The sequence below is a fragment of the Pelodiscus sinensis genome, chromosome 24 (genome assembly GCF_049634645.1).
Source record: "Pelodiscus sinensis isolate JC-2024 chromosome 24, ASM4963464v1, whole genome shotgun sequence".
NCBI lineage: Eukaryota > Metazoa > Chordata > Testudines > Trionychidae > Pelodiscus > Pelodiscus sinensis.
This window is the reverse complement of record NC_134734.1, coordinates 2,216,698-2,239,087: the sequence shown is the minus strand read 5'-3', so window position 1 is coordinate 2,239,087 and position 22,390 is coordinate 2,216,698. Positions and strand designations below refer to the sequence as shown.

General features: G+C 62.8%; 2 protein-coding genes across 10 annotated transcripts; both read left to right on the top strand.

Moving 5' to 3' along the window:
• The first annotated feature begins 2,610 nt into the window (after window positions 1–2,610).
• SPACA6 (sperm acrosome associated 6) lies at window positions 2,611–13,852 on the top strand. Of its 7 annotated transcripts, XM_075908395.1 has the most exons (10): window positions 2,611–2,953; window positions 4,426–4,536; window positions 9,117–9,194; window positions 9,390–9,458; window positions 9,761–9,784; window positions 10,176–10,253; window positions 12,238–12,398; window positions 12,629–12,782; window positions 13,003–13,216; window positions 13,725–13,852. In XM_075908395.1, the coding sequence occupies exons 1-10, from the start codon at window positions 2,941–2,943 to the stop codon at window positions 13,759–13,761; spliced, it is 939 nt and encodes a 312-aa protein (XP_075764510.1). In that variant the 5' UTR covers window positions 2,611–2,940; the 3' UTR covers window positions 13,762–13,852. The 7 variants fall into 7 exon arrangements, with proteins under 7 accessions (XP_075764510.1, XP_075764511.1, XP_075764512.1 ...); XM_075908396.1 differs by lacking the exon at window positions 9,117–9,194 and having other exon boundaries at window positions 2,613–2,953; XM_075908390.1 differs by lacking the exons at window positions 2,611–2,953; window positions 4,426–4,536 and adding an exon at window positions 6,187–7,058.
• LOC102446080 (protein BTG3-like) lies at window positions 13,736–21,010 on the top strand. 3 transcript variants are annotated; one of them, XM_075908399.1, is made up of 5 exons: window positions 13,736–13,874; window positions 18,005–18,196; window positions 18,391–18,528; window positions 18,927–19,131; window positions 20,012–21,009. In XM_075908399.1, the coding sequence occupies exons 2-5, from the start codon at window positions 18,024–18,026 to the stop codon at window positions 20,198–20,200; spliced, it is 705 nt and encodes a 234-aa protein (XP_075764514.1). In that variant the 5' UTR covers window positions 13,736–13,874; window positions 18,005–18,023; the 3' UTR covers window positions 20,201–21,009. The 3 variants fall into 3 exon arrangements, with proteins under 3 accessions (XP_075764514.1, XP_075764515.1, XP_075764513.1); XM_075908400.1 differs by having other exon boundaries at window positions 13,784–13,803; window positions 20,012–21,010; XM_075908398.1 differs by lacking the exon at window positions 13,736–13,874 and adding an exon at window positions 14,388–14,709.
• Window positions 21,011–22,390: the final 1,380 nt, after the last annotated feature.

The following is a 22,390-nucleotide window of genomic DNA, read 5'->3' as shown; positions in this document are numbered from 1 at the left end:
TCATGTATTGTGGTGTGAAGTGTGATTGTGAGATGTGGATTGCAGGGGTTTCTGAGTGTATTATTGTGGTGTGGAGTATAGTGTGTTGTGTGATGGTGTGTGATTGTGGTGTTGTTGGGAGTTTTGTTTGTGTGGTGTAGTGTGTTACCTTGTGAAGTGTGACTGTGGTGTGGGTGATTTGTGTGTGATTGTGGTATGGGGTGTAGTGTGGGGTGTTGTGTGTGTGATTGTGGTGTGGGGTGATGTGTGGTGTAGTGCATTGTGGGCATGTGTAGTGTTGTGCATGTATGATTGTGGTGTGGTGGGTATAATGTGTTGTGTTGCGGGTGTGTGATTGAGGTGTTGTGTGTGACTGTTGTGGGCTGTTGTATGTTGTGTGGCAGGGGTGTGATTGTGTTGCAGAGGTGTGGTTATTTTGTGGGGTATTGTGTGTTGTGGGTGTGATTGTGGTGGATTGTGTTCCATTGTTAGTGTCTGATTGTGGTGTTGTAGTATGTTGTGATCTGATTGTGTTTTGCAGTGTAGTTTGTTGCATTGAAAGTGTGAGATTGTGGTGTGGGGTGATGTGTATGCTTACGGGGTGTGGTGCTGAGAGGTGTAGTGTGTTGTGTTGTGGATATGCATTTGTGGTGTGGGGTGTTGTGTGTGATTGTGGGGTGTGGTGTTGTGCAGTGTAGTGTGTTGCATAGCGGGTGTGTGATTGTGGTGTGGAGTGTTGTGTGTGGTTGTGTGGTGTGGTGTTGAGCTGTGTAGTGTGTTACATTGTGGGTGTGTAATTGTGGGGTGGGTTGTCGTGTGGTGTAGTGTGTTGTGTTGCGTGTGTGTGATTGTGGGGGTGTGATTGTGGGGCGAGTTGTGGGTGTAGAATATTGTGTTGCGGTGTGTGATTGTGGGGTGAACTGTTGTGTGCTATAGTGTGTTGTGCTGCGGTGTGTGATTGTGGGGTGTGGTGTTGTGTGTGGTTGTTGGGCGAGCTGTTGGGTGCTGTAGAGTGTTGCATTGTGTGATTGTGTGTGATTGTGCGGTGTGAACGGTTGTGTGCTCTAGTGTGTTGTGTTGCGGTGTGTGATTGTGCGGTGTGAACGGTTGTGTGCTCTAGTGTGTTGTGTTGCGGTGTGTGATTGTGCGGTGTGATAGCGGGGTGAACGGTTGTGTGCTCTAGTGTGTTGCGTTGCGGTGTGTGATTGTGCGGTGTGATAGCGGGGTGAACGGTTGTGTGCTCTAGTGTGTTGCGTTGCGGTGTGTGATTGTGCGGTGTGATAGCGGGGTGAACGGTTGTGTGCTCTAGTGTGTTGTGTTGCGGTGTGTGATTGTGCGGTGTGATAGCGGGGTGAACGGTTGTGTGCTCTAGTGTGTTGCGTTGCGGTGTGTGATTGTGCGGTGTGATAGCGGGGTGAACGGTTGTGTGCTCTAGTGTGTTGTGTTGCAGTGTGTGATTGTGCGGTGTGATAGCGGGGTGAACGGTTGTGTGCTCTAGTGTGTTGTGTTGCGGTGTGTGATTGTGCGGTGTGATAGCGGGGTGAACGGTTGTGTGCTCTAGTGTGTTGCGTTGCGGTGTGTGATTGTGCGGTGTGATAGCGGGGTGAACGGTTGTGTGCTCTAGTGTGTTGCGTTGCGGTGTGTGATTGTGCGGTGTGATAGCGGGGTGAACGGTTGTGTGCTCTAGTGTGTTGTGTTGCGGTGTGTGATTGTGCGGTGTGATAGCGGGGTGAACGGTTGTGTGCTCTAGTGTGTTGCGTTGCGGTGTGTGATTGTGCGGTGTGATAGCGGGGTGAACGGTTGTGTGCTCTAGTGTGTTGTGTTGCGGTGTGTGATTGTGCGGTGTGATAGCGGGGTGAACGGTTGTGTGCTCTAGTGTGTTGCGTTGCGGTGTGGGGGGGTGATTGTGGGGCGAGCTGTTGTGCGCTGTAGTGTGTTGCGTCGCGGTGCGTGCGGCTCCCACCTGCCGCTCGCTGGCTGCCCGGCCCCTGGCGGCCGCCCCCGCCCCCGGCGGCCCGGCAGCCGGCGCGGCTCCAGCCAGACAAGCGCCGCATTGCGATACCGGCCGCCGCCGCCCGCCGAGACAGAGCGAGACAGACGCGGCGGGGCAGAGACGCGGAGCCAGCGAGCGCCAGACAGCGCCCCGGGCCGACAGACAGACCGACAGGCGCAGCGTCCCCCCGCCCCACGCCCGCCCGCCCGGCGGCGCAGCCAGGACAGGACACGGCCAAGGACGGAGCCCAGCGACAGGCAGAGTCCGCCGCGGGGCGGGGAGGGACGCGCCGGGGGGAGCGGAGGGAGAGGGAGGAAAGGGGGATCGAGAAAGGCTTCGGCATGGAGAGGTGCCCGGGGAGACAGGGAGGGAAGGGGGGGATGGGAGGGCAGGGATGGAGGGATGGGGTGGGGGATGGGAAGGCAGGGATGGAGGGATAGAGGAAGGGAGGATGGAGGGATAGAGGAAGGGAGGATGGAGAGATGGGGTGGGGGATGGGAAGGCAGGGATGGAGGGATAGAGGAAGGGAGGATGGAGGGATAGGGGTGGGGGATGGGAAGGCAGGGATGGAGGGATAAAAGAAGGGGGATTGGGGGATGGGAGAGCAGGGTTGGAGGGATAGAGGGGTGGAAGGATGGGAGGGCAGGGATAGACTTGGGGGTGTTGCAGGGGTGGGGAATACAAGCTATAGGGGTGTTGGGAGCATGGGCTGTTGTGGTTTTTGCATGGGGTGGAAGGTTACAGGCTGTGGTTTTGGGGTTGTTGCAGGGGGTGGGTTATATATAGACTGTGGAGCGTGTTACAAGAGGTGCTTGAGGTGTAAGGCTGTGGGGGTATTGGGGTTGCAGTGGAAGGTGTTACAGGAGGTGTTGGAGGTATAAGGCTGTAGGGGAGTTGGGGGTTCTTGCAGGGGGTGTCATTCACAGGCTTTGGGACCATGGGTGCTACAGGTCTCTTGCCCCTCAGTTATGGGGGCAGCAGGTAAGTACAGTGGGCTCCCCGGCTCCTGGCGCCAGGGCGGAGGCTGACTGTCCCCGGTGAATGGGACCGACAGACTGTTCAGGTGCTACTAGCTCAGCCCTCACCCCAGGATACCCCCAGGCATCCCCTGCCCCATGGGGGGCCTGGGCTCCCAAGGCCTGCCCAGCACTCAGCCTCCTGCTGATGGGGGAGGGGAAGGGAGGCTCGTACTATGTGGGGGGGGAGGGGCTTTTGGGAGTAGGACTGAGACCTTGCAAACTTGGCTCACATACAGAGCTGCTGAACCACATTTTGCGACCACGCTGCCCCCTCCCCCTCCAAGGCCAGCCAGCCTCTGCCCTGGGACCAGACCCCCTGCCCCACAACCCTGCCATCTCCCCCCCCCATCCCTGAGGCTGGTCAGGGTCGGTGCCCCCTAGAGGGAAGGGCCCATGTCCTTATTAGGTGTCTGGCTGGTTCTCCAATGCTCTAGATAGCGTTGGATTTTGATACAAATGGGGGGGGGGGGGATGCCCAGGGCCTCTTGGGGGTCCTGGCCAGGGTATCAGACAGGCTGGGGGGCAGCAGGGGTTCTGAGGACAGTCGGGATCCTGGAGAGAGGGAGGCAGGCTGGAGTTGTTCAGGGTTTGAAGATCTATTTCTGGGCTCCTTGGGGGGCTCAGTTTCTCTGAGCTGGCCTTAAAATGGGGCCATGGGAAAGGCCCCCTGTCACTGGGGTTTGGGGGATCCCTTCCCTCCTAGGCCCCCCAGACCAGCCGTGCAGAGCCAGCCCACAGTCCTTGGTGACAGCCAGCAGCCAGTGTTACCTGTCGGTGACCAGCCAGAGCTGTGGATCGTTGTGGTAACGGCCTTTCCCAGGAACCACTCGTGGGGGGAGGTGGGGGGGGGGGTGTCTCTGGCCTTCCCGGGCCTTGGTCTGTGGCTGATCCACCTTCCCAACCACTGTTGCCAGCCCTGCAGCTCCAGGCTGGCGGTTCTGTGTCATGGCCAGTCAGCACCCACTCTGGGTCACCCCTGCCATGGCTGAGCCCCCCAGCTCCCCCAGCTGGGAAAATCTGCATTTAACCAGTGCCCCCAAAGCAGCTTGTTTCAATCCCCTGACTGGGATATGTGTGGGTACCAAAATCTGCAGATTTCCCTCCTCCCATTGGGATCCCAGCAGGACAGAAGAACAAGCCTGACAGGCACTCCCTGGCTCCCCCTACCGCCCTACTGACAGCACCAGCAGAGAGACAGAGAGCGAAAAGATCGGTGGGGGAGGAGGGGCAGGAGTTAGTGGGGAAATGCAGGTTGCAATTGAGGGGCACTGGCAGAGTGCTGGGGGGAGCCCAGAATGGGGATCAGTGGTCAGGATTGAGGGGCATTAAAATCCACCCAAAATCCCCAGGTCAGGCTCCTCCTTCCAGTCCGCTCAGCCCGCCCCCTGGGGGCTCTGCCACTCTAACCTCTCCGCACCCCTCTCTTTGTTCCAGCGGGGCGAACGGGACTCCCAGGCCTGCGCTCTCCTCCCTCCCTGGCTCGCTCCCGGCAGCCGGCTCTGTCCCTGAGACCCTTAACCTGTGAGGGCAGCGCAGAGTTCACAGGTGAGGTTCTTGGGAGCTGAGCCACTGACCCCGATGCAGCACTCGCCAGTGGGATAGGTCTCAGCCTGTTCGTGCCTCAGTTTCCCCAGCTGCACAATGACACAACTGGGCCCTGATCGCAGTGGGGTCTGGTGGAGTCTTGGCTGAGCATGGCCTGAGTTTGAGCTGAAACAGGCCTGGGAGAGCACGAAACACTTCTCCCCACCCCCACCCCTGGCTCGCCTGAGGGAGCAGGTTTGACGGGTGTCTCTGTGCCTTTAAGGCTCCTGCTCCCAGAGACACCATCAAATGGCTGAACCCCAAAGCACGCAGCATGGACCCGCTGAGCCAGGCAGTATGGGGAGGCTCCTCATCACCTACAGCCACAGACTGAGAGAACCCAGGAGTCCAGGCTCCCCCACCCCCACTTCTAACCACTAGACCCCTCTCCCCTCCCAGCTGGGGAGAGCACCCAGGAGTTCTCCCAGCGCCCCTCCCCCCTGCTTTACTCACTCGACTTCCATCCCCTTTTCTATGGTAACTACTTGGAGAAACAGCTCTCACAGCGCCCCTCGCCCCCGGCCCGCAGCCCCGGCTAGCGCAGATCTGCACAAGGTGGGAGTTGGGACCCCAGGGCTGGGGGGCAGAGGCTGCGGGGCAGGAGTGAGGGGTGCCGGCAGGGTGGGGGGGCAGGGCTGGGCTGGCAGGGAATGCGGGTCGGGAGCGAGGGGCACCAGCAGGGCAGGGGGCAGGGCCGGACTGGCAGGAGCTGTGGGTAGGGAGGGAGGGGCACAGCAGGGCTGGAGGGGCAGGGGCTGCAGGTCGGGAGCAAGGAGCAGCAGCAGGGCTGGGTTGGCAGGGGCTGTGGGGTGGGAGTGAGGGGCACCGGCAGGGCTGGGTTGGCAGGGGCTGTGGGGTGGGAGTGAGGGGACCAGCAGGGCTGGGTTGGCAGGGGCTGTGGGGTGGGAGTGAGGGGCACCGGCAGGGCTGGGTTGGCAGGGGCTGTGGGATGGGAGTGAGGGGCACCGGCAGGGCTGGGTTGGCAGGGGCTGTGGGGTGGGAGTGAGGGGCACCGGCAGGGCTGGGTTGGCAGGGGCTGTGGGATGGGAGTGAGGGGCACCGGCAGGGCTGGGTTGGCAGGGGCTGTGGGGTGGGAGTGAGGGGCACCGGCAGGGCTGGGTTGGCAGGGGCTGTGGGGTGGGTGTGAGGGGCACCGGCAGGGCTGGGTTGGCAGGGGCTGTGGGATGGGAGTGAGGGGACCAGCAGGGCTGGGTTGGCAGGGGCTGTGGGGTGGGAGTGAGGGGCACCGGCAGGGCTGGGTTGGCAGGGGCTGTGGGGTGGGAGTGAGGGGCACCGGCAGGGCTGGGTTGGCAGGGGCTGTGGGATGGGAGTGAGGGGCACCGGCAGGGCTGGGTTGGCAGGGGCTGTGGGGTGGGAGTGAGGGGCACCGGCAGGGCTGGGTTGGCTGGGGCTGTGGGGTGGGAGTGAGGGGCACCGGCAGGGCTGGGTTGGCAGGGGCTGTGGGGTGGGTGTGAGGGGCACCGGCAGGGCTGGGTTGGCAGGGGCTGTGGGATGGGAGTGAGGGGACCAGCAGGGCTGGGTTGTCAGGGGCTGTGGGGTGGGAGTGAGGGGCACCGGCAGGGCTGGGTTGGCAGGGGCTGTGGGATGGGAGTGAGGGGCACCGGCAGGGCTGGGTTGGCAGGGGCTGTGGGGTGGGAGTGAGGGGCACCGGCAGGGCTGGGTTGGCAGGGGCTGTGGGGTGGGAGTGAGGGGCACCGGCAGGGCTGGGTTGGCAGGGGCTGTGGGGTGGGAGTGAGGGGCACCGGCAGGGCTGGGTTGGCAGGGGCTGTGGGGTGGGTGTGAGGGGCACCGGCAGGGCTGGGTTGGCTGGGGCTGTGGGGTGGGAGTGAGGGGCACCGGCAGGGCTGGGTTGGCAGGGGCTGTGGGGTGGGAGTGAGGGGCAGGCTGGGGGGGTGGAGGCTTCTTGTCCCTTTGCTGCGCTGATCCTCCTGCCTCACAGGCCCCCCTCTGTTTAAGGGACATATTAATTCACAGCTCCATGCTGGGCTGTCTGGTTTCCATGGAGACAGATCTTGGAGGCCGACAGCTCCCCCCTTCTCCTATCGCCCCGAGCTGCCTCCCTCCAGCGCTGGGTGTGCGGGGACCCCTTGCCTGGCATGGGATGCAGCCACCTCTGGGGTGGGGTGGTGCCTGGTTATAAAGGGACCCCTCACCCCATACAGAAATCCAGCTGCCTCTGGGGTGGGTGTGGCCAGAATGTGGGCCCGCCCTCTCCATTGTGATGTCCCTGCAGGTTCCATGCCCCCTACGCTGGGCGATGCCCGTCACCTCCCGGCTGTTGCTGCCCCTTTGCCTCAGCCTCCTCCTGGTCCCCTGGGCGCCCGGCTGCCTCTTCTGCTTCTCCACCCCCCAGCAGCGCCTGCGCGTCTGCCAAGTCTTCCTGGGCCATGCCAGTTCCCGGCACACCGCCTGCCTGGGCACCCTGCAGGCTGCCTTCCAGCCCCACACCCAGCTGGTGGTGGGTGAGTGGGGACCGGGAGCTGGACAGCCAGCCCCAGATCCGCCCCCCAAAACCCACCCCCTGCAGCTCCGTCCATCCTCTGTTCCCTCCCTTCCTCCTATCTGTCTGCCCATCCCTTCTGCCTTCTGTTCCCTCCCTCGCTCCTGTCCCTCTGCCCAGCCCTCCCACAGCTCCACCGGGCTCCAGCTGTGTCCTCTGTGGCCTGTGAGTTAGCCTCTCCCGCACCCATCCTGCCATTTCCAGCTCCACCCACCCATCCGGCCATCCCTCAGTTCCACCCTTCCCCTTCTCCAGCTTAGCCACTCTCTAGCTCTCCATGCCTAGCTCCATCATTCCTCCATCTTCCTCTCCGTCCATCCCTGGCTCTGTCGTCCCTCCGTCTTCACCTCCATCTGTTCCTGGCTCCGTCATCCCTCTGGTTTCCCCTTCATCCCTGGCTCCATCATCCCTCTGTCTTCCCCTCCTTCCATCCCTGGCTCTGTCATCCCTCTTTGCTCCCATCCATCCCTAGCTCCATCATCTCCCCATCTTCCCCTCCATCCATCTCCATCCCTGGCTCCATTATCCCTCTGTCCTCCCCTCTGTCCATCCTTGGCTCTGTCATCCCTCCGTGTTCCCATCCATCCCTGGCTCTGTCATCTGCATCTTCACCTCCATCCATCCTTGTCTCCATTATCCCTCTTTCTCCCTCTTCCTCCATCTCTGGCTCCTTCATCCCTCTGTCATCCTTCCCTAGCTCTCTGTCATCCTTCCATTCCCCCCCCCCCATCCATCCCTGATTCTGTCATCCTTCCATCTTCCCCTCCATTCATCCCTGGTTCCATCATCCCTCCATCTTCACCTTCATCCCTTCCTGGCACTATCATCCCTCTGGTGTCCCCTTCATCCCTAGCTCCATCCTCCCTCTATCTTCCCCTCCATCCATCCATCCCTGACTCTGTCATTCCTCTGTGTTCCTATCCATCCCTAGCTCTGTCATCTCTCCATCTTCCCCTCCATCCATCCCCATCCCTGGCTCTGTCATTCCTCCATCTTCCCCTCCGTCCATCCCTGGCTCTCTCATCCCTCCACCTTCACCTCCATCCCTTCCTGGCTCCATCATCCCTCTGGTTTCCCCTTCATTCCTAGCTCCATCATCCCTCTTATCTTCCCCTCCATCCATCCATCCCTGGCTCTGTCGTCCCCCCGTGTTCCCATCCATCCCTAGCTCTGTCATCTCTGCATCTTCCCCTCCATCCATCCATCCATCCATCCATCCATCCATCCCTGTCTCCCTTATCTCTCCATCTCCCTCTTCCTCCATCTCTGGCTCCATCATCCCTCTATGGGTATGTCTACACTACCCCGCTAGTTCGAACTAGCGGGGTAATGTATGCATACCGCACTTGCTAATGAAGCCCGGGATTTGAATTTCCCGGGCTTCATTAGCATAAGCGGGGAGCCGCCATTTTTAAATCCCCGCTGCTTCGAACCCCGTGTAGCGCGGCTACACGGGGCTCGAACTAGGTAGTTCGGACTAGGGTGCCTATTCCGAACTACCGGTACACCTCGTTTCACGAGGAGTACCGGTAGTTCGGAATAGGACCCTAGTCCGAACTACCTAGTTCGAGCCCCGTGTAGCCGCGCTACACGGGGTTCGAAGCAGCGGGGATTTAAAAATGGCGGCTCCCCGCTTATGCTAATGAAGCCCGGGAAATTCAAATCCCGGGCTTCATTAGCAAGTGCGGTATGCATACATTACCCCGCTAGTTCGAACTAGCGGGGTAGTGTAGACATACCCTATGTTACTCTCCATCCATCCCTGTCTCTGTCACCTCTCTGTCTTCCTCTCCATTCATCCCTGGCTCCATTATCTTTCTGTGTTCTCTTCCATCTGTCCCTGGCTCTGTCTTCCTTCCATCTTCCCCTCCATTCATCCCTGGCTCCATTATCTCTCTGTCTTTCCCTCCATCCATCACTGGCTCTGTCATCTGCATCCTTCCCTCTGTCTATGATCCCCCCGTGGGCCGGACTTCAGGGCAGAACTTGTTCCCTTACCCACTAACCCTACTCTCCCCAGGTGCAGTGGAGCTGGAGAAGCTGAAGGATACTTTCTCCAATGTCATCTTCTCCCTAGAGGAGAAAGGAGTGGCCAAGGGTGGGTCAGGGCTGGTTGGGGCCATGGGGAAGGAGGGAGGGGAGAGGAAGGGGGAAGGGAGGCCCAGGAGGTGGCTGGGAAAGGGGAAGGAGTTAGGGTGATGTGGGGGAGGGGCTAGAAAGGCAGGGGGAGGAGCCAAGGCTGTGGGGAGGGTGTGGGCAGGGGGCTTGGTTCTGACCCCCTCTGGCCCCCCAGTTCCCTACCAGGTGGCCTTCCCGGAGGTTGCAGCGCGGATCCAGCCGGAGCTGGCTCAGCTGAAACCAGGTGAGACGGGGCCTGAGGGGGGCTGGGAGCTGACTGCCTGGAGGGACCTGCCCTAGCACGTGCCCCCCCCCCCATCCACGTACATCCCCTGTCCTGGAGCAAGCGGCGAGGGGCTGGGTCCTCAGGGCCCACCCAGCCCTTGGCCTGCTGTGGGGCAGGGGCTGAGACCCGCAAACTCCTTCCCCCGACCAGCCAGGCCCTGCTCTGTGGCTGGGTTGGAGCCAGCACCCCCTGGAGGGGCCGGGCTTGGGGGGGATGCCCAGATATGGCCTGACCTGGGCTCCTGTTTCCTCCCTTTGCAGCTCCTGCTTGCATCCCGCCTTGTGGTGAGTCCTCATGTCAGGGGGGGCTCCCCTCCCCCCAGCCCTGCCAGTGCCCCTCCCCACCGGCCCACAGCCCCAGCTCTGCCCCCCAGCCTGCCCAGTGCCCCTCACTCCTGACCTGCAGCCCTTGCTCTGTCCCCCCAGCCCTGTCGGCACCCCTCACCCCTGACCCTCAGTCCCTGCCAACCCAGCCCTGCCCCCCAGCCCTGCAAATGCCCCTCACCCCCGACCCGCAGCCCCTGCTCTGCCCCGCAGTCCTGCTGGTGCCCCCACTCCCGACCCCTGCTAACCCAGCTAACCCAGCCTGGGCTCCCCACAGCTCTGCCGGGCCCCTCACTCCCGACCCCTGGCCCCCTGCCCTGGTCTCTCCTGCCCATTTGACCGTTCTCCGCAGGGTATCAGAAAGACGCCCAGGTTTACCGATGCTCCTCGTGCAGCACAGTGGAGTGTCAGCTGCCCCTGGACTGCCCAGGTACGTGCTGCTCCCCGATGCCCATGGGGCGCTGTGATGCCCGGTTCCTCCAAGAGTCCCATAACCCCAGGAGCCCTGGCCAAAGCCTACCAAGGGGTTCAACCCAGGCTCCACAACCCGGTCCTGTGCTTTCGGCAGACACAGAAATCCCCTCATCTCCAGCCCCACGCCCCACCCGGGTAGCCATGTCCCAGTGCTGGGCAAGGGGTCCTCTCATCTCCAGCCCCACGTCCCACCCCGGGTAGCCGTGTCCCAGTGCTGGGCAAGGGGTCCTCTCATCTCCAGCCCCACGTCCCACCCGGGTAGCCATGTCCCAGTGCCGGGCGAGGGGTCCCCCCATCTCCAGCCCCACGTCCCACCCGGGTAGCCATGTCCCAGTGCCGGGCGAGGGGTCCCCCATCTCCAGCCCCACGTCCCACCCCGGGTAGCCGTGTCCCAGTGCTGGGCAAGGGGTCCTCTCATCTCCAGCCCCACGTCCCACCCGGGTAGCCATGTCCCAGTGCCGGGCGAGGGGTCCCCCCATCTCCAGCCCCACGCCCCACCCGGGTAGCCATGTCCCAGTGCCGGGCGAGGGGTCCCCCCATCTCCAGCCCCACGCCCCACCCGGGTAGCCATGTCCCAGTGCCGGGTGAGGGGTCCCCCCATCTCCAGCCCCACGTCCCACCCCAAGTAGCCGTGTCCCAGCGCCGGGCGAGGGGTCCCCCCATCTCCAGCCCCACGTCCCACCCCAAGTAGCCGTGTCCCAGTGCCGGGCGAGGGGTCCCCCCATCTCCAGCCCCACGCCACACCCGGGTAGCCATGTCCCAGTGCCGGGCGAGGGGTCCCCCCATCTCCAGCCCCACGTCCCACCCCAAGTAGCCGTGTCCCAGTGCCGGGCGAGGGGTCCCCCCATCTCCAGCCCCACGCCACACCCGGGTAGCCATGTCCCAGTGCCGGGCGAGGGGTCCCCCCATCTCCAGCCCCACGCCACACCCGGGTAGCCATGTCCCAGTGCCGGGCGAGGGGTCCCCCCATCTCCAGCCCCACGCCACACCCGGGTAGCCATGTCCCAGTGCCGGGCGAGGGGTCCCCCCATCTCCAGCCCCACGTCCCACCCCAAGTAGCCGTGTCCCAGTGCCGGGCGAGGGGTCCCCCCATCTCCAGCCCCACGCCACACCCGGGTAGCCATGTCCCAGTGCCGGGCGAGGGGTCCCCCCATCTCCAGCCCCACGCCCCACCCGGGTAGCCATGTCCCAGTGCCGGGTGAGGGGTCCCCCCATCTCCAGCCCCACGTCCCACCCCAAGTAGCCGTGTCCCAGTGCCGGGCGAGGGGTCCCCCCATCTCCAGCCCCACGCCACACCCGGGTAGCCATGTCCCAGTGCCGGGCGAGGGGTCCCCCCATCTCCAGCCCCACGCCACACCCGGGTAGCCATGTCCCAGTGCCGGGCGAGGGGTCCCCCCATCTCCAGCCCCACGTCCCACCCCAAGTAGCCGTGTCCCAGTGCTGGGCGAGGGGTCCCCCCATCTCCAGCCCCACGTCCCACCCTAGGTAGCCGTGTCCCAGTGCCGGATGAGGGGTCCCCCCTATCTCCAGCCCCACGTCCCACCCTAGGTAGCCGTGTCCCAGTGCCGGGCGAAGGGTCCTCTCATCTCCAGCCCCACGTCCCACCCCAAGTAGCCGTGTCCCAGTGCTGGGCGAGGGGTCCCCCATCTCCAGCCCCACGTCCCACCCCGAGTAGCCGTGTCCCAGTGCTGGGCGAGGGGTCCCCCATCTCCAGCCCCACATCCCACCCCGAGTAGCCGTGTCCCAGTGCCGGATGAGGGGTCCCCCCTATCTCCAGCCCCACGTCCCACCCTGGGTAGCTGTGTCCTTGCACCGGGCGAGGGGTCCCTGTATAACCAGCCTCACACCCCACCCCAGAGGTGGCTGCATCTCAGTGCAGGGCAAGGAATTCCCTGGGGGGAGGGGTTCCTATATAACCTACTCCCCATGCCCCACCCCAGAGCATCTGCATCACTATCCTTGCTTGGACTCCCCCCACCCCTGTTTTGCTCTGCCAGTGGAGGACGTGTGGAAGGCGGAGGGGAACCGGACGGCCCTGAGATGCAGGGTCCCCTTCCAGACTTCCCCCGAAGTGAGGATCGGCTGGAGGTTTGCCAAGGATGTGAGTGTGGTTGGGGGAGGGGTCCTGTCTCGTTTTGTGGCTGCCCATTAAGGGAGCAGAAAAATCAATGGGGGCACCTGGGGGTGTGTATGGAAGCAAGTCATTTTACTGGCTGTCCAGACTGGAATGGGGCGGCTGTCTGTCGGCTGCCCCCGCTCCATCCCCCTCACCCCTCCCCATGCCCACTTCCCCGGCCCACACCAGCCAACTCCGCTCGCTCCTGCCCCCAGCTCCGAACCCGAGATCTCTCCCTCTTCCGGGACCTGCGCCAGGGGGCCAGCTCCCTCATCCTCCACCCCACGCGGGTCTCGCACCGTGGCACCTACGTCTGCCAGCTGACCGAGGAGGACGACGTGGTAGCCCGCAAATACTTCTACCTCAATGGTGAGAAGGGATGTGGGGTTGAGTGGTTAGAGCCGGGGGACTGGGAGCCTGGGTTCCATTCCCAGCCCAGGGAGGGGAGTGAGGTGGAGCTGGTAAGACCGGGGCAGGCGGCTGGGAATGGTGACTTGTGGGTTCTATCTTGCTCGGGGAGGGAGTGGGGTCTAGTGGTTGGAGCAGCAGGCGCTGGGAGCCAGGACTCCTGGGTTTTCTCTCCCCACAGTGACTTCCAGCAGCCAGGGGGCAGAGACGGACCTGCAGAACATGTTCCTGGCCATTTTGCGGTCCCCAGGGGGGCGGGGGGCCGGCGGGCCCGAGGGACATTTCCCCCGGCTCCCGGAGCTGCTGGCGGAGCCCGACTCCCTGCACAAGAGGAACGTGGTGCTGCTGATGGTGGGGCTGGCATTGAGCGCCATGCTGGGCACCCTGCTGCTGGGGTGAGCTTGCTGGGCCCCTCCAGCCTGGGAACCTCTCCGCCCCATGGGCCTGACCAATGGCCCATCTGGCCTTGGACTCCACCCCTACCAGACCTGACCATTGGGCCCACCCACAGCCTGGTATCTGGTGGCAGGGAGTTCCCCAGGCCCCCACTTCCTCCTCTTATCAAGCCCTTGGTGGCCCCAAACTCCCTGCTCTGGGGGGGCCTAGCCCAGCCCCCAAGACCCCATTGGCCTTCTGGGTCCCAATTCAGTCCAGCCCCCTTCCCTCCCCCTTCCGTAAGCACCCAGCAGTGACACCAGCATGCTGGGGGCTGGAGGCTGCGTCCCTCCTTGGGCTTGTCACTCCCCGCCGGCCCCCGGGCCCCCTGCCATGGCTTCCTTCTCTCACTGGCTCCTCCCTTCACAGAGGAGATCCCCCTGCCTCTGCTCCCTCTTTTCCTCTCCTCCACCCTAGCACTTCTCCCCCCCTCCCCCCCGCCCACATCTTCTCTTTCTCTCCCCACAGGGGCGTCTTTCGCCGGGCCATGGCCTGGCCCCGATGAAACCAGCCCAGAGCGGACCCTCGGCTCCTGCCGTGCCCCAGGGTTGGAGGAGTGAATTCCCTGATAAGAATAAACTCACAGTCCAGCCTGAGCCGGAGTCCCGCAGTGTGGGGGTGGGTGCAGGAGCAGGTTGCAGGGGGAGGGGGGGATGCTGGTGGTCAGGGGGCAGCATGAGGGGTGCTGCACTGCAGAGGGGGCCTGGTAGGGTGGGCCCAATGCTCTGAGGTGGTGCACGGGGTCCTGGGCTGCATGGGGGGGTTGTCAGTGGTCAGGGGGCAAGCCTGATGCACTAGAGTAACACCGGGGAGTGCTGGGCTTGGGGGGGGGGGGTTGGGAGTCAGGGCTGGCTGATGCCCCGGGACAGCCCTGGGGGGTGCAGGGTGGGGGGGGCTGGGAGTCAGGGCTGGCTGATGCCCTGGGACAGCCCTGGGGGGTGCAGGGTGGGGGGGGCTGGGAGTCAGGGCTGGCTGATGCCCCGGGACAGCCCTGGGGGGTGCAGGGTGGGGGGGGCTGGGAGTCAGGGCTGGCTGATGCCCCGGGACAGCCCTGGGGGGTGCAGGGCGGGGGGGGGGGGTTGATGCCGGGGTATTTGATGCTGTTGGCACATGCAAATAGCTGGAGCAGGGTCTGGGGTGAGGAGGGCCCCCCCTGGGGAGGAGACAGTCGGGGGTGAGGGGAAAAGGGGGCGTAGCTTGACGTTTGAGGAGTCTCCCCTCCCCACTTGCCCCGCCCCCTTTGTTTCCCCGCCTCCCGGCACTCGCTGCCTCCCCCTGGCGGCCAGGCGAGCTGGGTGCGGGGGGAGGGGCAGGCTCCTGGAAGTTCCCACGGGCCCAGGATCTCCTTATATGGTCAGTGATGTGGCGCGAGGCGGGGATTCCCCCTGCGCGCGGCCGAGCCTGGCCCGGAGCAAACAGAGCCGCGTGGCCGGGGAGCGAAACGCAGCGCACGGTGCGTCCGGGGCGGGGGGCAGGTTGGGGGGACCCCACGGGCGGGCCCGGCAGGGTTTGGGGGGGACCCCACGGGCGGGCCCGGCAGGGTTTGGGGGGACCCCACGGGCGGGCCCCGCAGGGTTTGGGGGGACCCCACGGGCGGGCCACGGCAGGGTTTGGGGGGACCCCACGGGCGGGCCACGGCAGGGTTTGGGGGGACCCCACGGGCGGGCCCGGCAGGGTTTGGGGGGGACCCCACGGGCGGGCCCGGCAGGGTTTGGGGGGGACCCCACGGGCGGGCCACGGCAGGGCTTGGGGGGACCCCACGGGCGGGCCCCGCAGGGTTTGGGGAGGACCCCACGGGCGGGCCCGGCAGGGTTTGGGGGGGACCCCACGGGCGGGCCCGGCAGGGCTTGGGGGGACCCCACGGGCGGGCCCCGCAGGGCTTGGGGGGACCCCACGGGCAGGCCCGGCAGGGTTTGGGGAACAGGCTCCGCTGTGGGGGGGGTCTGACCTGCCTTATCGCGCCGACCAGGGGCTAAGATGATGGGGTCTGACCCTCCCCCCCCGAAGCCCAACAGCGTCCCGGGGGGATTCCTCCCCCCCCCCCCAGTTCTTTCTTCCTTTTCTCTGTCGCTTTGTGTCTTCCCTCGCCTGCGTCTGCAGCTTCCTCGGAGTACCAACCAACCCCCCATGCCCATGGGGAGGAGAGACTGGGGGAGGGAAAGCTGTGGAGGAGTGTTGGGGGGAGAGAAGGGATTATGGGGTGTTGGGGACAGAGGAGGGGCTGTGGGATGAAGGTGGGGGAGGGGTTATGGAGTATTGGGGGCAGAGGAGGGGCTGTGGGGTGGGGGAGGGGTTATGGAGTGTTGGGGGCAGAGGAGGAGCTGTGGGGTGAGGGTGGGGGAGGGGTTATGGAGTGTTGGGGGGCAGAGGAGGGGCTGTGGGGTGGGGGAGGGGTTATGGAGTGTTGGGGGCAGAGGAGGAGCTGTGGGGTGAGGGTGGGGGAGGGCTTATGGAGTGGTGGGGGGCAGAGGAGGGGCTGTGGGGTGGGGAGGGGTTATGGAGTGTTGGGGGCAGAGGAGGAGCTGTGGGGTGAGGGTGGGGGAGGGGTAATGGAGTGTTGGGGGCAGAGGAGGGGCTGTGGGGTGAGGGTGGGGGAGGGGTTATGGGGTGTTGGGGGCAGAGGAGGGGCTGTGGGGTGAGGGTGGGGGAGGGTTTATGGGGTGTTGGGGGCAGAGGAGGGGCTGTGGGGTGAGGGTGGAGGAGGGTTTATGGGGTGTTGGGGGGCAGAGGAGGTGCTGAACCTGGTAGATAGAGCGGGGGCTGGGGCGGAGGGGGGGGGGGAGGAATACTGAGATTTCCCGGAGGTCAGGAAATGTTTCCAAACATCCTGATGTGAGGAAAGAGGCTGTGACGTGGAGGGGGCGGGAGGGGAGGGTGTGTGGGGGTTACCCGGGCATGTGACTCATAGGAGGAGACAGTTGCAGGGTCAGTTTCAGAACCCAGGTATCCGGACAAGTATCTTCCCCCTGCCCTGCTGACCCTGATGGGGGGGGGGGGGGGGGAGCGGAGCTGGAGGGGCTGGGGAGATGGAGGAAGGTGCTTCTTCCCTTTCCAGCTGTTGTTTGGGGACTGATGACCCCCACCCCTGCCAGGGTCACCTACAGCCACCTCCCTGAGACCAGCCTGGGACTTTCACCCCACCCCGGGGGGCAGGCGGGAACAAGGTTCCCCAGAGCTAGGTCCAGGATTCCCCAACCTGGGAAGTTCTCCTGAAAGTCCCACACATGAGGGGGGAGGGGCTGAGATTGTGAGGGGTGGGGCTTTGCACCTCTGTGAGACCATGTGGCTGTGAGTGAGAGTCTGGGTGTGTCTGTTTATTTGTATGGTTGTATGTGTGCAGAGGGGTGTGTGCCTGGGTACAGCTGTGCATCTTCATGGCTTTGGGTGTGATTGTGTGTATCTGGGGTTGTACATCTGCATCTCTGAGTGCCTGTATCTTTGTGCGGAGGTCTCTGGGTGGCAGGGTGTTGATGAGCCTGTGCTGGCATAGCTGTAGGCCCAGCACCGTGGGTGTGAGGGAGAAATGGTGTGCAAGTGTGTCTTGGGAGTGCACTTCATTTCCCCTCTCTTGGGAGTTAAATGATTGCCAATTAATTCCAGCTAATTAACACTTCTGTGGCCTGGTCAGAGCTGTATAACTCCCCTGGGTTGGCTTGGCAGCTGCCCTTCTGTGGCCTTGTCTCTGGACAACCAGGGTGGTGTATAGGAGCCCAGCCTCAGGGTGTCACCTTAACCAAGCGGGCGCACAAGGCAGCTGCATGGGTCAGGTTTAGCATAACTATGGCTGGTCGTAGGTTGGCCTCCAGGGCTGACCGTGCCAAGAGGAGGCTGGAGGCCACCAAACCCCCATCCGAACCTGCTGGTGGCTGCCTGACTGAGGCTGGCACAGACTCATTGTGGGGTGTAGTCCCCATCCTGGCTGGGGATGTCTCGATCCCTGACTCCGCACCTTTGCTTTTGGGTGCCTGTAGGTGATCTGGTTTCTCCAGAGGTGTCTTTCCCTCTGTGTGTTGAGGCCTGCCTGCTTGTGATGTGAGGAGGGGTGGGGGGGACTGCTTGGTTGTATGTGGGTGTCTGGGGGGTGTCTCTGTGTGTTTTTCTCTGAGGGTGTCTGTGTGCCCACATGTGTGTTTCTCTGGGGGTCTTTCCCTCTCTGCCTGTGTGTGTATTTGGGTGTGAGCAGCTGTCCGACTGTGTGTCTGTGCTTTTTTTGCTTGTTTCTCTGGGACTGTCTCTTACCCTTACTGCCCTCTCCGCCTGTGTCTCTGTCTGGTGGGTGTGTAGGGAGGTGTCTTTCTGCCAGTCTCTCCCACGCCTCAGCCCTGGATTTCCGGCTGTGTTGTAACCTTGTGACACCCGGGGCGGGCTGTGGGTGGGAACACGAGAGGCCAGGCTGCACCAAGAAATGGGCTGAGGCCACCCACGAAGGGGGATACCAGGGTGTCAGGCCTGGGGGAGGCACTGATGGGGGATAGGATGCCAGGGTGAATGGCCCCAGGGGGGATTGGATGGGCCAGGAAGCCGGGCAGGCCATAGGTCTGAGCCTAGCTGAGCAGGCGCGTGGTGATGTAACTGGGCTGCAATCCTGCCGTTGTTCCTGACTCGCAGTGATGTCACCGGCTTGCATCAGCCACACAAACCCCTCCTCTTCCTCGCTGGCCAGAGCTCCCCTGGATCCAGCCCCTCAGTACCCTGAGCCCCATTCCCCTGCCCCCCACAAGCGGCTCACCGGGGTCCTGCCCCCCCAGGACGAGCCCCGCCCGCGCCATGAGAGAGGAGGTGGAGACGGGCGCCCGGTTCCTGTCGTGCTTGGTGAACCGGCACGGCCGGCTGGACGAGGGGCGCATGGAGCAGTTCGGGGAGCACCTGGCCGCCGTCCTGCGCGAGCGGTACAGCCAGCACTGGTACCCCGAGAACCCCGCCAAGGGGCAGGCCTACAGGTACGGCCAGGGCTGGGGGCTGTGGTGGGGAGGCTCAGCCCGCTGGGTACCACAGCCCGAGCTGTAGCCGGGGCTCGCTGTGCGGGTGGTGGGGAGGGAAGCTATTTTGCATGGTGCTTGGTGGGGTGGTTGCCTGCTGGGGGTCCCGTCAGGTCGCTGGTCTCTGACCCCCTCCCCGGCCTCTCCCACTCCAGGTGTATCCGCATCAACCGGAGGCATCGGGTGGACGAGTCGCTGCTCCAGGCCTGTGTGGACTGCGGGCTGGAGTACTCGGAGCTGGCGCTGCCCCGGGAGCTGGCGCTCTGGATCGACCCAGGGGAAGTTTGCTGTAGGTGAGTTTCTCCCCCGCCCCTGGCTCGCAGCACCCTGCTGGACCCCTCCTGTAGGAGACAAAAGCCCTACTACCGCTGCAGTGCCTGGAGAATCGCCCGTAGCTCAGCCCCTTATGCCAGGACTCCTGGGTTCTGTCCCGCTCCCACGCAGCTCCCCCACCAGGCACTAAGCCCTTCCTCGCCCCGCACTGGCTCTCGGGTTGGGACTGGCTGGCTCAGGAGGGCCGGGAACGGGGCACAGGGCCTGTCTCCTCTAGGGGGCGCTGGTTCTGATCCATCCCAGGGCAGGGAGCTGGCTGGGCGGTATGGGGCACAGGGACCATTGTGGACTAATGGGGCCGGGGTGCCAGTTTCTGAAGCACCCTCTCTCCCCCTCTCCCGACGCGCCCGTCCCCCAGACTTGGGGAGAACAGCCAGTACTTCACGGTGAGCCCCTCAGAAGAGGCCAGCGGCAAAGGGACCCCGGAGCCCGAGACGTCGGACTATCACTCGGCGTCGCCCTCGGACAGCTCCTCGGAGGACGAGGGATCGGCCAAGCCTGCCTTGTTGCCGGCCCCGGCTCTGGCCCCGAGCCGACCTGTGCCGTGGGAGCCTAGCAAACAGGTGATGGGGTCCCTGTGGCCCAGCTGGGGGGAGGGGGGATCCCTGTCCTTACGGGGCGTGGGGCTGGGACCCAGCAAACTTACCAATAAACAGGGCTGCTGATGGTGGAGCCCAAGGGGCCTAGAGCCACCCTCCCGAGCCAGCCAGTCCATCCCCTTGGGGCTGGAGCAGAGTTGGTACCCCGGAGAAAGGCCCCACCCCCGAGCCGTGCCCCTGCATCTGGAGTGAACGTTCCAGAGGTGGCTGCATCTTGGCACTAGGCAAGGAGTCCCTGGATAAGCAGTCCCCGCGCCCCACCCCAGAGCCAGCCGCATCTTGGCGCCGGGTGAGCAGAACACCCCACCCCAGAGGCAGCTGCATCTCAGCTCCAGGCAAGGGATCCTTGTATAAACAGCCCCCATGCCTCACCCCAGAAGCAGCCGCATCTCAGCTCCAGGCAAGGGATCCTTGTGTAAACAGCCCCCATGCCCCACCCCAGAGGCCGCTGCATCTCGGCTCCAGGCAAGGGATCCTTGTATAAACAGCCCCCAGGCCCCACCCCAGAAGCAGCCGCATCTCAGCTCCAGGCAAGGGATCCTTGTATAAACAGCCCCCATGCCCCACCCCAGAGGCCGCTGCATCTCGGCTCCAGGCAAGGGATCCTTGTATAAACAGCCCCCATGCCCCACCCCAGAAGCAGCCGCATCTCGGCTCCAGGCAAGGGATCCCTGTATAAACAGCCCCTATCCCCTTCCCCAGAGGCAGCTGCATCTTGGCTCCAGGCAAGGGATCCCTGTATAAACAGCCCCTATGCTTCACCCCAGAAGCAGCCGCAGCTTGGCTCTGGGCGAGGGGTCCCTGGATATTTCGACTCCTGCTAAGGTCTTTTCTTTCCCCACAGGCTGCTGAGTTATTCTACGTCCCAGCCCCCATGTGGGTTCCTTGCACTGCCCAGCGCCTGGTCAGCTACATCCCCACCTACCAGCCTCTCTCCTTCTACTACGTCAGCCTCGGAGCAAAGCCCTCGCTGACCAAGAGACCCAACGCCGACCGGCTGCGGCGCCTCACCCACCGCGCTGCCAAGGCTTAGGGGCAGGGTGGGAGAGGGGAAAGACTCCAGCCCCTCTCCCTCCTGCCCCCCAGCCCTTTCTCCCAATTAGCACCCTGAGGCTGAGACTGGGTGGAACTCACCACAGCTCTATCCTGCCATGCAAACAGCGCCACCTGGTGGCCATGCAAGGAAGCAGGCTGGAAATGGCTGGAAGCTGGGGATGTCCTCTCCCCACCTCCCAGCTGGTGTCTTAAGGGTTAACCACTCTTCTTGTCAGGCAGGGGATGCGACCCCCAAGACCATGAGGCTGAGCCAGTCGAGTCCGTGTCCTCGGGGACCAGCCACATAGGCAGAGCTCAAAGGCAAAGGGAAGGAAAGACAGGCCTTTCTCTCCCTGGCTGTGGGAGGGGAGAGAGGCTTAGTGGTTAGAGAGGGGGAAGATTGGGAACCAGCTCTGGGATGAGAGTGGGGCCTAGTGGATGGAGCAAGGGGCTGGGAGCCAGGACTCCTGGGTTCCATTGTTGGCTCTTCTGGCACAAAAACAAGCATGTGCACCCACAGCCACACAAGCTGTGCCTCAGTTTCCCACAAGACTCACCTACCTCAGACGGGTGCTGTAGTGCAAACAAATGCAGGGACACTTTATAAAGGCTTTTTCCAGGCAGGGGAAAGGGTTCTGCTAATGATTTTAATATATGTGCTGTAAATAGTGAACCAGTAATTTAATTTATGGGAGCGGAGAGCTGGGGGGGGGGGGGGGGGTTAAGTCAAACCTATTTACAGAGGCTTTTTGTAGGGTTTTTTAAAAAATCCTTTTTCTATAAAAATTCACAAGTGCCAATTAAAGCGAAATCTGTGGTGACGCAGGAAAGTCTCTGTTTGTCTCTGTCTGTCTGTCTGCAGCTGTGTGGAGCCGGCCTCTCCCGGGCAGAGCGGCTGGGAGGATATTTGGGTTATGGCACCAGGTGGTAGCTCCAAGCTTGGCCTGGCCCAGGAGAATGCTGGTCCCAGTATGTTGCCACGATTGGGTGTATTGTGTCTTCAGTGCGTGCAGTCGGGAGAGCTAGGAGCTAGTTCTGGGAAGTATGTGGGGTCTAGTGGTTAGAGTGGGGGGGGAGGAGGGGCAGGGAGTCAGTATTCCTAGGTTATTTTTCAGGGTCTGCTCTGGGACCTTGAGCAGGTAACTTCCTCTGTCCTCTAAGGACCCCTCTGTTGCCCATTAAAATGTCCCAAAGAAAAAATACCGTTGGAAACGTGAAGAGATGAGATTTGGGCCGGAGCAGCCGCACCTCCAGATATGGCCACAGGAGGGAGCCAGAGGGTCCCATGACACCTGGAGGGATTTCCCAGCTCTTCCAAGGAAGTTGCCCTCCTGGCCTACCGTTGGCCTGTGGAACTCCCTGCCACTGGATGGGGTTGGGGTGGGGACGAGTTTCCAAGCAGTCCTGGTGCTCCAGCAGGAGGGGAAGATCCAGAGTCAGAAGAACTCAGGCTCCCAAAAGTATGGGAGAGCGGGAGAGGGGAGTGCAGGACTGGACCCCATGGGGCTGGCAAGGGCCTTGCGTCCTCCCCCCTGCTCCAGCTCCAGCTATGATCTAGAAACCCCGGACCCAACCCATTTCAGGCTAGCTGAAGGACGGTCTCCTCCTATATGAACCTGCCTGGGGACTGAGGTCAGTAAGGGAGGCTGTGATCTGTGCTCCTTCACTTATGGAGATACGGTTGACATCTACGCGGGGCAGGGCCTTCTCAGCCTTCACCCCAGGCCATGGAGTTCTCTTCCACTGGGATAGTCGCCTGGCCCCAACGTTGGCGCTGTTTCAGTGCCAGGCCAAGGCCACCCTTTTTACCCAGGCTTTTATTGGTATTTACGTGTGTGTGTCTGTGTCTGTCCCTCCTCTTGAGGTGTTTCAGGAGGTGTTATGCCCCCCCGTTGGGGTCTTGTTTTTTACTTTATATTCATTTATTTATTGTGTTTTAAACACATTTTGTAAGCCACTTTCTATATTTTAAATAGAGAGGCAGGGTAAAAATATTTTAAATAATAGTTCCCATTCATGAGCCTGTCTTTCAGGGACTTGCCTTGAACCTAGATACACTTTTGCCCACTACAGTATCCCCTGGCAAGGAGTTCCACAGGTTAACAACACATGGTGTGAAGAAGTGCTTTCTATTGGTTTTAAACCTGCTGTCTAGATTTTGTGTGACTTGAAAGGATACATAACACTT